A 12478-nucleotide genomic window follows, 5' to 3' on the forward strand; every position below is an offset into this window, starting at 1 on the left:
AAAATTCTCTATCGTTAAAAAATTGTTCTCAACAATTAATGAGAGAACCATGGTTGATATGATTGTTACGATCATGTAATGATTTAATTTCTAAATAATCATGAGATTTATCTTAATAATTGAATACAGGGGATCTATGATGAATGCTATCGAGGCTGCTGTGAATAAAACAAATGAACTAACTTCTCGATTAAAATAATTTCCTTTGAATTAATATTTTGACGTATGTATATTAAATAAGCTATTGATGATATTATTTATTCAAGTTACAATTTATATTCACTTAATACTTACTATAATATACTTACTTAATACTATATACTTACTTAAAGACTATATTCATATAATGTATACAGATACATGTATAAGGCTAGTAGAGCGACTTATGGCCCTGATATATTTGAGATTACTAGTCAATGGATGGCGCAGTTGTCGGACTGGCATTCGTGAGCATGTCTGTTGAACGTGATTGGCTGATGAGCCGAGCCTCAGCTTTATGTGCGAGAATAGTACATACATATAAACTGTATATATTATGTATGACATCCGTCATACGACGCCCGACATTCATCGTAACAATAGTATTGTTCGTTTTGTCTCTCGGGAGCTGCTCGGGGTCGCTCCAAATAAACCCAGTGTACTTGTAATATAGGATTCACACTACGTACGACATCCATCATATGACATTTGACATTGATTGTTACGACGAATGTCGCAGTTCCCGAGAAACAAAACCAACAATACTTAGAATTGATTGCAACTTACCTACGAAATATTAGGTCTGTTCGCGTTGCATGAAATCCTAAAATATTTTGCACTTAAAATGAAATAGGTATACTTTTGGCTTTGAAAAGAGAGAAAGCGAAGATGCCAGTACAAGTGCGAGTAACGCGAATAAACCTATTATCTCCGGATTTTTTCACTTAAACTGTGATAACTTTTCACATGGCAAGATATCAATCGACATTGTAATTTTTAACGTAAAAACACGAACATCATGCAAATATGTGGCTGATGTGGCCCTATCGCGGCTATTACACATTATGTGACTATTAACCGTTTTATTTCTACATCACGCTATGTAATACATAGGTTTTGGAATTTTATGTATAGTCTATAGGTGAGTCAGCCATCTAGTATTAGATATATTTATGGCGTTTTTTCGTTATGCAACTAGAAGCGACCATGGCTAGAGTCCTATATATGAGAGAAGCTACATTCATCATAAGCGCAACTGCTGTCCCGACTCGCTGTCACGTTTTAAGCACTTATAAGCATTGCTTACATTGTTCGCTTTGGCCATGTAAGCATTCAGAAATGCGTTCATGACGTCATCTGTGACGTCATACTAATGCTCACAAATACTTCATTGAAATAGGGCAGCAAAAAAGCGTGAGCGCAAATAAGTACTTATTATTAGCCAAAATAAATATGAGCATATTCGATTCTAACTTTAGTAGATTAGATACATGCACGTTTTTTCATGATTAGAGAAATGCTTAACGAATATGTTGGATTGTGTGCATATTTTAACACTCTCTATTTGAATAAATTTTTATTTGTTATAAGCAAATGTCTCATTGATATTATTTTAAACAGATATTTATTAAAATTTCATTTTTATTATATTAAAATTAAACTTGTATTTTTAATATACAAGAAACGAATTGCAATCAATCAATTATAATCAATGATATCATCAATTATGTGTCCAAACTTAACGCTTAATAACCAAAAAGTGAACGGCTTCACTTATTTAATGTGAACACTGACAAATCAAATTGAAACCAAAAAACAAGATTCATAAGCATAAGCGTTTACAGCATGTGAGCGTGCAAATCGAACGCAGTTTAGGATACTTTACATAGGTCCATAAGAAATTATAAATGTAGTGGCGCGTGCGCGTATCTTAGCGACCAATCGAAACGTAATCTGCCTTTCTCACCTATTGATGAAATTAAAGCAGGAAATATTTATTCTAGCCTCATTTACATGTTCTCATGTCTATGCCATCGATGTGATAGCTTTTCTAATTTAAATAGTCATTAACTTCAACGATTATTATGGTCTAGGGAGCAGAGCATCATTATTTTTGCCACATTCATTCATTTCATACAAAAACGCATCGAATGAGCTTAATTTCATTAAAATCAGTGAAAAGATAGAATTCTTAAATATTACCATCGATGAGGTACGACCTTCGGTCCTAAACAAATTTTCGTGACTATCAATAGGGCTCGGGGATAATCAGAATAATAAAAAACGATAACCGACAATTAATAAAAATTTATGATTATATGATTTTTTAATTTATGATTAAATATTTCGATAATACATTATTAAATTTGTGATCTTTTATTATATAAATGCTGCATAAATAAATATGCATACTTTTAGTATTACAATATCCTATATATTACCGAAAAATTACAATTTTTTTCTCTACAGTTATTGTCTTGATAATCAAAGATGATAACATTAAAATCACAGTTTTAAATAAAACTCGAGTATTATTAAATTTTTAAACATGTACATGTCTACAAAACTAATAAATCATGAAATTAGTACCTATTAGTTCCTTACTCTTAATCATAAATCTTAATCTTAAATTTCAGTAAGTAACACGAACTTCCATAAACATTGACTTTATTAGGTCTAATCTACAATTAATCGGAAGACATTGAGTGCGTTTGAGGAGATATTCGCGCTATTTAGCACTGCAAACTGTTCGCGGAGCTGTAGATAACGCTAACAAACACGACTTATAATGATTATAACGTCACTAATGGGAGCGTGTTACGTCACAACTGCGCGCTATCAACGTTATTTCTTTCGAGACAGTGTATTAATAGCGTTAACGTTTACAGATCCGTGAACCTAGCGTAGCATTGGTATTTAATACTCGTCAAAGTTAGATTAATGTTTAAGGGGATTCTATTCTCGTGTGTCACCAAACTTTTTTCTCTTAGAATTTCGTAGAATAAACGTATGTACGTAATGTGTGAATTTCAAATTTTATCATGATGAATGCAATCTCAATTTTAATCTCTGCTGATGGCTTGCGCTAGGCTGGAGTGAACGTAATTCTTGCTTGTGTATCATCTTTAACTTTTCAAAGTTTCTGCGAAGTACAACTTGTGTATTTAATTTTATTATAAATGTGAAAGTCAGAGGTATCTTGTTATAGCAATTTTTAATTCCTATATACGGAAAAAAAGTTAGTATTGCGATATAGCGCGGCAGGATATTCCGCTGCAGATGCTTAAAATCCTTATTAGATGTAGATATGTTTCTTTTTCTGAAATCGACAGTGAATGCTCAAGAGTTCTTCCTTTTAAAAAATTAATTTATTTAGTGTAACTATTAATTTTTTGATCTAGTTTCTACATTGTTCACTTCGGTCTAGCGGCAAGCTATCATAGAGATTGCAATTGAGATTGCATTCTGTTATTCACTGCAAGAAAATAAAATTTACGTTACAAAACCTTTAATTATAGAGAAAAGTTTGGTTGGTGATTGGTGATGAAAGTAGAATCTCCTACATTAACTTAACCTCGACGAATATATTTCTCTGGTTAAACGCTTAACGCTTAAACTCTATCAACGCTATGCTAGGATCGTTCATGGAGCTTGCTAACATTATTGACTCCAAGAACAGCATAACGTTTGCGTCCATAGCGCGAATAGTGTCTCCCCGAATGCACCCGTTGTCGTGCGCATATTCTTGATTTTTTGTATCGACTATCGAGCATTTAGATTGGTCAGATTTCATCTTTTACGACTAAGACTCTATGCATAATAAAAAGAATAAGGAATTAGAAAGAATGAACGCTTTCAATATATAAGAAATCGTGTATTTCAATTTCTGATGAGTTAAAATCGTTTATTAATTCCTAATTCCTTATTTCACGCATGCGCACTCCATTTTGACAACACTAACAAAGGTGCCGAGAGAGAGAGTTGCGCTACTGTACTGTGACCCTGACGTGTTCGTGTAGGAAAATCTCAAAAGGTTGGAAACCCTGCGTATCACCTAACCTAACCTAATCCGTTCTGTCACAGATCAGTGTAAATAAAGACCTATGAAATATTTAGTTTGCATCAATTTGATACGCGATATTAACCGATTTAATGATGTAAAAAGATTCATGGAACGCACAACGCCGATTATGCGGAATTATTCGCGATGAATGATGACGCGATTAAGGTGAATTGTGAGAAGCATGGGATCACAAATCTCTTTTCCTGCGATGAACAACTGCTTCAGAAGCGTGCTAAGGAGGCTGCGAAGAAATCGCGCCTCGGAAAAGTATGTATTGTAGAGAGGAAAGGAAATGTTTTTGTATTTATATTTCTCTTTATTTTTCAGGACTATTGTTCTGCTTATTATGGGATTGGATAATTCTGGAAAGTCTACGATACTAAATCATATTAGTGGCGGTAAAAAATTTTTTTAAAAATTAAAAATATTGTAAAGCCAAACAAAAAGGAAACTTGTCACATCAATTTTTTTCTGCATAAGACCATACATTCAAAACTGTCAAGTATGCAATGTGTGTAATCTGTTTGTACAAGTTTATTGGAATATCTGTGTATCAAAACTAGATACACAGTTATTGCAGATCAGCATGTTCAATAAACTTAAACAAGTGTACTTGACAACTTGATAAGTTACTTAAACATGTATGATTGGTCTAATACTTTTAATACTTTTACTGTAGATCCAGATCAGAATGTATTGCCCACAATGGGATTCCGAATGGTATCCTTAAAGCATAAATCATATTCTGTAAAAATATATGATCTCGGAGGTAGCTCCCAAATTAGAGCATTGTGGCCTAAATATTACAATGATGTAAGTGACTTGTATAGGTTTTTCAAATAAATAACAATACTACAGTTATAAATAAACATTTATGAATAAAAATATTAGACAATAAGTTGTTACAGAGATTGGACCAAATAACATAAATACTTAAGAAATACACTTTTTAATTATTATTAATAATACAAAGTTGGCCTCTCTCTCTCTCTCTCTTTTTCTTTCTCTTTTTCATTTGTCTTTCATATAAATTCTATCTTTATTAGAATAGAGAGGCAGTGCTTGAATAATTATTAATAAAAATTTTATTAAAGTCAATGTCGATGAACAATGAACATGATTAATGTTTCTATTTCAAAACTTCTTTCTTTTCTTTTAATAAAATATCTTTAATAAAATATCTTTAATAAAATATCTTTGCTCATATATATTCATATTCATAAATTCGGGAATGTTTTCGATTTTCTTTCTCTCTTCATTTCACAAAAATTTAATTAGGTATCTCGGTGCAAAAAAAGAAGAGAATTTTTTTTAATGTATTTTTAAGAGGAAGAATAATTTCAATCTAGCATTAGAATTTCTTCTATAATATTTTGTTTTTAATTACATAAAATGGAAAATTTTTATTTTTTCAATATTTTTATCATTTTTTGAAGATTTTTTATTTGGATGGAATATCTTTGGACAAAATTTAATATTTTAAAGTAGATTTTCTAGCTTTATAAAATACTTTTCAAAAAAGTTGCTATGATTTTTTGCAAAAATATCTTATTATATGTAAAAATTCACTTTTTCTAAAAAATCTTTTAATTCCGAAACTAAAAGCTTTACAAAAAGTAAACATAAGAGAGACAAAATGTTTTTTATAATGTGCTTGATTTGTATAAATTTTCAAAATTTTGAATTGAGTTTTCAATCATCAATAATTTTTGTTAAAAAAATACATTTTACTGACTTTTTATAGTTTGTTTTATAGTTTGTTTTATATGTCAGTAGAACTCTCGGTATCAGTGCAAAAATATTGTTTTAAAGATGCGTTAAAAGTTTAAAAAAGTTGATTTTCATGAATTTGTAATGATTATTTTTTGCAAAGTTATTTTTATTAAATTGCACAACATTGAGGATTCAAATTCGATGACTCAATTAGTCAGATCATCCTGTGCAATACTTCCCACTTCTCATAAAGGTTTAAATAATTTTTATATAAATTTTAAGCAGGAAATTGAAAGTTACTTTTTGAAATGAAAAGTAACAAGTTACAGTTATTCATTGCCGCGTAGAAAAAGTAACAAATTATTAGTTATTAATTTTTAAAAATAACTCATTATAGTTATCGTTATTTGAGAAAGTAACTTTTCGTTACTTTTCCATTACTTTTTTAAAATCAACGATCACCAATCACAGCGGACGGATGTCTAGTCTCAAGCGCATAAGTAACTTACCGTTACAAAAAAGTGTAACTATGTTATGGTTACCAAAAAAATGTAACAGTTATCAGTAAAATTATCAAAAAAGTAACTTGTAATTGTAACTTCGTTAGAAGTAACGAATTACTTCTATTCCCTAGTTTTAAGTATGTATAAGATTGACTTTTTGACAACAATTTAGAAACAGTGATTTTTCATACAAGAATTTCGATATCATACAATAATTTATTTCTCTATGGATGCGGTCCGTTTCACGCATGATGCGCATGATGTTTCATTTTATCTTTAATATTGAATAAACAACAAGGATAAAATGTTAAATATCATGCGTGAAATGCACCTTATAAAGCATTCATTTGATTTCATCTATTCTAATGCATATATTATTATCTTTCTTTATTATTGCGTTCCTATTTTATAATATTATTGCGTGTATTCGAATATCTGAAGATCAATCCAGAATCTGAATCATGTAATACCTTCTTAAAAAGGAAAAAAAATATACACCAAGTGCATAAAAAAGATATCGAATATTATATTCTTCTTAATCAAAAACGGATACAAAAGAAATGCAATTAGCCAAATATTTCATCATTCAAGACGCATAGACTAAAATGACCAACTGGATTATAGTGAAGAAAAAACTTGGCGTGTCGCATTAAAACGTCGGATCGCATTAAAACGTAATATTCTAGATCAATATGTTTTCATAGTACGGAAATTATTTACAATACGAATTAATAAAAAGGTTATTACATACAATATCTCCGCATATATACATAATATATAAAAATAATAATTCAATAAACAAGAGATGTTAATTATTGTTTACTAATCTTGTAATTCGTTTTTTATAATGTTTCTGTATTTAAATATATTATCAATATTATATTGGGTCGTCCGGAAAGTTGGCGATTATTCAAGCATTGTATAATTCTGTTTCAACAAGGATAGAATCTGTATTAAAAATCAATCTCTTATAAAACAAATAGTGTATTTAAGCAGGTGTTTAAATTATTTTATCTATTCGCTACATATCTATACTAAGGCAAATAGAAGCTTTGTTTTAATTGTCTTTTAGATACATGGTCTTATATACGTGGTGGACGCTAGTGATATTTCCCGTCTTGCAGAGAATAAAGTCGTATTTAATGAATTAATCACACACGAGCATATTTCGACGAAACCAATATTGTTGTAAGAGATCTGAAGTTATGTCTCTGCACACATTTTTGCTTGCGCACATACGAAAAGGAAATTAAACCATTTGTGTGCATATAATGATCAAGGATATTAATAAATCGCGTAATATCATTGATGTAAATTTCATCCAGATTTTCGTAATGTATGCATAGACTCGCCAACAAACAAGACCTGAATGGAGCTATCGATGAGTTGGATGTGGTTGAAAACCTTGATGTAGAGTGTGCGGCCAATGCTATGAGATGTCCAACAAGAGTGGAAACATGTTCATGCTTTTACAGTAAAGAGCAATCCAAGAGTAGTACTATGGGTATAAAGGATGGATATAAGTAAGCTTAGAATTATATTTAATTACGCTTAAGAAGATTTAGATTCATACTAAGAGTTTAATGGCATAAACTTTCATATTGATCAGAATTCATTTTCTGGCAGATGGTTGTTGGATATCATAGTGAAGAATTACGCTGTTCTGAACAGTAGAGTCAAACAGTCGCAAAACTGTCAATATAAAAACATTCAACGGACACAATCTATCGCGTCAAATACATCGAAAATATCTATACACTCTAATCCATTTAAACCCATTAAAGATCTCTTGGCAGCAAAGGTACACAATATTAATTACATAGCCTCTATGTTCATTATCTTAAAAATGTAATGACAAATATTTCAATCTTATGATTTGTCATTAATGTTTTTTTTTTAATTCCAGGAAGTTTTAATAAGTGAATCATGCAATGGTACGTACCTGTGTTAATTATATGATAATTACAAATATGTACATAACATTTAAAATTAATATATGGGTTAGAGAGCCAAGCTGGATGTTCAACATACTTCATGTTTAACAATATTATAAGCTGATATATGGATTCGCTTTTGTTAATTATTGGACCTTGTAATGCAAGATTCAGAGACTTTCACATTAGAATTATTATCTTTCCAACTTCTTTTTTATATGAAAAATATTGATGACATTCTATTTTATGGTCCTAAAGATAAATTGGATACCATTCTAAATACTTTTTAAATTCTTTACATTACAATTTATCATGAAAATTGAGAAGTACAATAGTATTTTTGAATGTTTTTTTATTCATCTGATTAGAAAGGAAGGAGAAATTATTTTCGATCATAAACCATCTTTCTTTAGTAGATATTTGAATTTTTATTCTATCTTATTTACAAGAAGGATATCATTTTTTGACATGGTGGATAAAATAATTAAATTAATTCACCCAAAATTTTATCAAAATTTTATAAATATAATAAATGTATTATTAAATAATATCCGATCAGTTTCATATATCCTATAATTAGACAAAAGCTAACAAATTTTTTACGTAAGAAAACTTTTCTAATATCACTAATAAGGATGGCAATTAGTAATTCTCAGAAAGCGGATAGCATTTCTCTTCTCTGATTGGTTCTGCCATTTATAGTTTAACTTCCGCAAATGTGCATGTGTGCATGTACGTATATACACACAATACTAGTGCGCAATACAATATTAGTGTGTGTAGCACACACGTTCCATCACACTTCTCTATCTCACTCCAATGAACGGCGGCTTCCGGCTGAATCCGCTTCACTTTCCCTTGATTCTTTCTGTAATTTTATCAGAGAGATCTTTTTTTACTATTCCTTACATCAATTTTGTCAAATCTGAAAGATTTATTCCGATCTCTACAAAATTTAATTCTCAAATTGCTTTCACAATTTGTTATACGTTAAAAAAAATTATAACGACGGATCTTTGTTAAAACTTATTAGCTAGAGTGTCTCACTTTGCAACATCAATTGCTTGGATTGTGAGATATCATACAAAAAGACAGCTTAAGATTAAAATTCCAGTACACAAGTCTGACATTAATAAAAAAGTGGATCCTCGTTCGATTATTTCTAACCATTTGAAAATCACGAATTTTACTGGAATCATGTATAAATTCTAGATGAGAATATCTAACGAGCTATCTTTCATTGAGAGAAATATTTCCAAAATCCATATAAAAAAATAACAAAAAAAGTTTGAACAATAAGAATTTTATTTTAGATCGTACATATGAAAACACAATTAATACCAGAAATTAAATGTTTATAACAGTCGAAGCTGGATCTTTAATGCTCAAATAATTCAATGTGAATTATATATTTACATATATATTATACATATGTGTACATGTACATGCATATACAGGGTATTTGATAATTCTGCCGACAACGCTCGTGGGTAGGTAGAGTGAACTAAACTGAATCGAAAAATCGTCATCATTTTGCAATAGTTAACAAGATATTATTAAAAATTGCTGAATATATTGGTCTTCAATAATTTTTTTCTCACATACTATCAACTTTACAGGAAAACTACAAGAGACAACAATTATTTATTTTATTCTCATAGAACTCTAAAAATTTTTTTAAAATTTTTTATCAACTTTTTAGTACTGCATTTTCTCATTTTTATCAACATGAAAAAATACGGTATTAAAAAATTCTGAAAAAATTTTTAGAACTTTATGTGAAGAAAATAAACAATTTTATCTCTCGCTGTTTTTCTGTAAAGTTGATAGTATTTGAATAAAAAATTATTGAAAACCAATATTCAGATTTTTAGTAAATTAAGAGTATACTGAAAGCCGCCTGTATCATCGATAAAACTAGCGTTTTTGATGTTTTTGCTATCGTAGTGATTTCACAGAATAAAAATTCCTTTTTCACGATTAAAATGTACGTATTAATGTATGTACTGTATACTTGTCGCCAGTGTAGTTGTGTTCAAAACTGGAAAAAAAATTATAGATTTCTTTCTCCATTTTACTTTCACGTTGATCACCATACTGAGATGAAAATGGATAAAGAAATATATAATTTTATAATCTATAATTTTTTATTTTTTCCAGTTTTAAATACAAAATATACCAGCGACATTAGTATTTTAATCGTAGAAAAGGAATTTTTATTCTGTGAAACTACGAAGAAATTCGACAGGAAAATGTCAGGAAACAAAAATGTCAAAACACGCTAGTTGTATCGGTAATGTACATGCAGCTCCAGCATCCCCTTTAACAAATTAGTTTTATTTATTAAAAAAAAATATATGTGTATATTGTTCTTTCTTTTTTCTCTTCTTGTTAAAAAAAAAAGCTGTAAGGTGTACGTTGTGCTCACATTTGTAATTGACTCATAAATGGTTATCTTCGTTTAGTTTTATTATTCAAAAAGAAACCTTCCATCCATCGTTGCTTTGGAGGCTAATTATTTATTTGAGGCAACCCATAATGTAAAATCTGGACGCACTGTTATATATATCAAAATTTAAAGAAGCAGTGAGGCCGTATTATTGAACAATGAGCAATTTGGTCGTCATTTTAGTTGCGTAATCGAGATCATTTCATTTTTTGAAAAATGTGAATTGCGTAATATGAAGTTTTTATATTTTTTATATCTTTTAACTAAATTTTAAAATGCGTTTGTGTTAATTAATTAAATAATATTTTAAGTTATTTATTATATATTTTAAGTTATTTATTATAATACTGCATTAAGGATAACCTTATATAAAGAGTAAAATATACGTTTATATATATGAAATATTAAATTATTTATGTTAACATAAACATCCAGCTTGATTCTCTAGCCTTCATTTCGTTAATTTTGAATTTTTATTCTTAAGAGCCTTACACACACACACACACGCACGCGCGCACGCACGCACGCACGCACGCACGCACGCACGCACACACACACACACACACACACACACACACACACACACACACACACACACACACACACACACACACACACACACATGAATAAAATATTTAACATTCCAAATTAATATGAAATATTTGTAGGTATCAATGAAGGAAGAAGCATTATAAAAGTTTTTGCACGAAGAAATAAGACTGCCCCTCTTCCAGTTGAACAATCAACTACTGAAAACGAAAGTCTTTCACGAAATCTTACACCCAGTGTAGAAATTCTTGCTGGAGAGAAAAGTACACAAACTATAAGTATGACTACAATATTAGATCCGTTGAATTTAAGTATCGATCATAATAAAAGTTATGCAAATACAAAACTAATCCGTCCGTATACAGCGCCAGAAAGATCACAACGATTATCAAATGATGTAACGATAATTAACATTCCTGGTCAGGTGCTTCAATAGTAGCATCTGTAAATTTTGTACTTGCTAATAGCGTTTTTCCTTGGGATACTATAGCCTTGCTACACTGCACTGGAGTAGTGCACATCATAGTGTACACTACTTCATTATTGCGCTAAAATCCTGCTCCCGGTTGGCTTCCATTTTTAAATTTTTGAAATGGTACAGCAAATCCCGTTCATATATAAATTCATATATAAATTCGTACATAAAATTTGCATTACACCGTAATCACAAAAACACAGTACACCGAATAAGCTTACCACCATCCAAACACGGTACCTATCTGAGTATTGCACTGGTGGGCGATAGTACAACCAAGAGAAAACGCTATAAGTTAAAGAAGCTATACACACATACATACGCGCGCGCGCGCGCATACGCACACACACGTACACACATACACATATGAATGAATAACATGAATGAAAAACTGTAAAAGGCTGTAAAAATATGAGTTATATTAAGGAGAAAACCATTATAGTTTTTAGATAAGTAAATAATATTTTAAACATTGCTAGTTTTAAACTAACGTTGTCTATTCTTACACGTTTGAAAGTTGTATCTTTTATACGAAAATGATTTATTAAATTTCAATTTTCAAACTTGGAGAAAACGGGAAAGTAATTTTAGTTTTATAAATATTAATATTATTGTATTTTGGAAATTTATAATATACATGTAATATAAATGGATTATCCAACTACAGTGTTGTTCTTTGTTTATTTCTTGGAAAAACCTGGAATTCTTAGGAAATATCTTCTTTAATTATCATTAAAAATTAAACATTTTCATGAATTTTTATCGGTACTCAGGAAATTTTAGAATTTTAATTACAGTGAAATAAGTTTTCAG

At 29.9% G+C, this 12478-nt stretch overlaps 2 protein-coding genes across 2 annotated transcripts in view; both read left to right on the forward strand.

The window, feature by feature from the left end:
* Positions 1-1490, forward strand: part of LOC108692473 (pyrroline-5-carboxylate reductase 1, mitochondrial) — a 3191-nt gene extending 1701 nt beyond the window's left edge. The window contains exons 6-7 of the mRNA XM_018200734.1: positions 130-223; positions 357-1490. Coding sequence (XP_018056223.1) covers positions 130-199 — 70 coding nt within the window. The 3' untranslated portion in view covers positions 200-223; positions 357-1490. The remainder of the gene's footprint in view (positions 1-129; positions 224-356) is intronic.
* A 2561-nt stretch (positions 1491-4051) lies between these two features.
* On the forward strand, positions 4052-12142 carry LOC108692471 (ADP-ribosylation factor-like protein 13B). Its single transcript, XM_018200732.1, has 8 exons — positions 4052-4309; positions 4370-4440; positions 4722-4855; positions 7331-7446; positions 7605-7781; positions 7885-8059; positions 8165-8192; positions 11310-12142. Exons 1-8 carry the CDS (start codon positions 4224-4226, stop codon positions 11624-11626), a joined length of 1104 nt encoding a protein of 367 aa, XP_018056221.1. The 5' UTR covers positions 4052-4223; the 3' UTR covers positions 11627-12142.
* Positions 12143-12478: the final 336 nt, after the last annotated feature.

The sequence above is a fragment of the Atta colombica genome, unplaced genomic scaffold, assembly GCF_001594045.1.
Source record: "Atta colombica isolate Treedump-2 unplaced genomic scaffold, Acol1.0 scaffold72, whole genome shotgun sequence".
NCBI classification, from domain to species: Eukaryota; Metazoa; Arthropoda; class Insecta; order Hymenoptera; family Formicidae; genus Atta; species Atta colombica.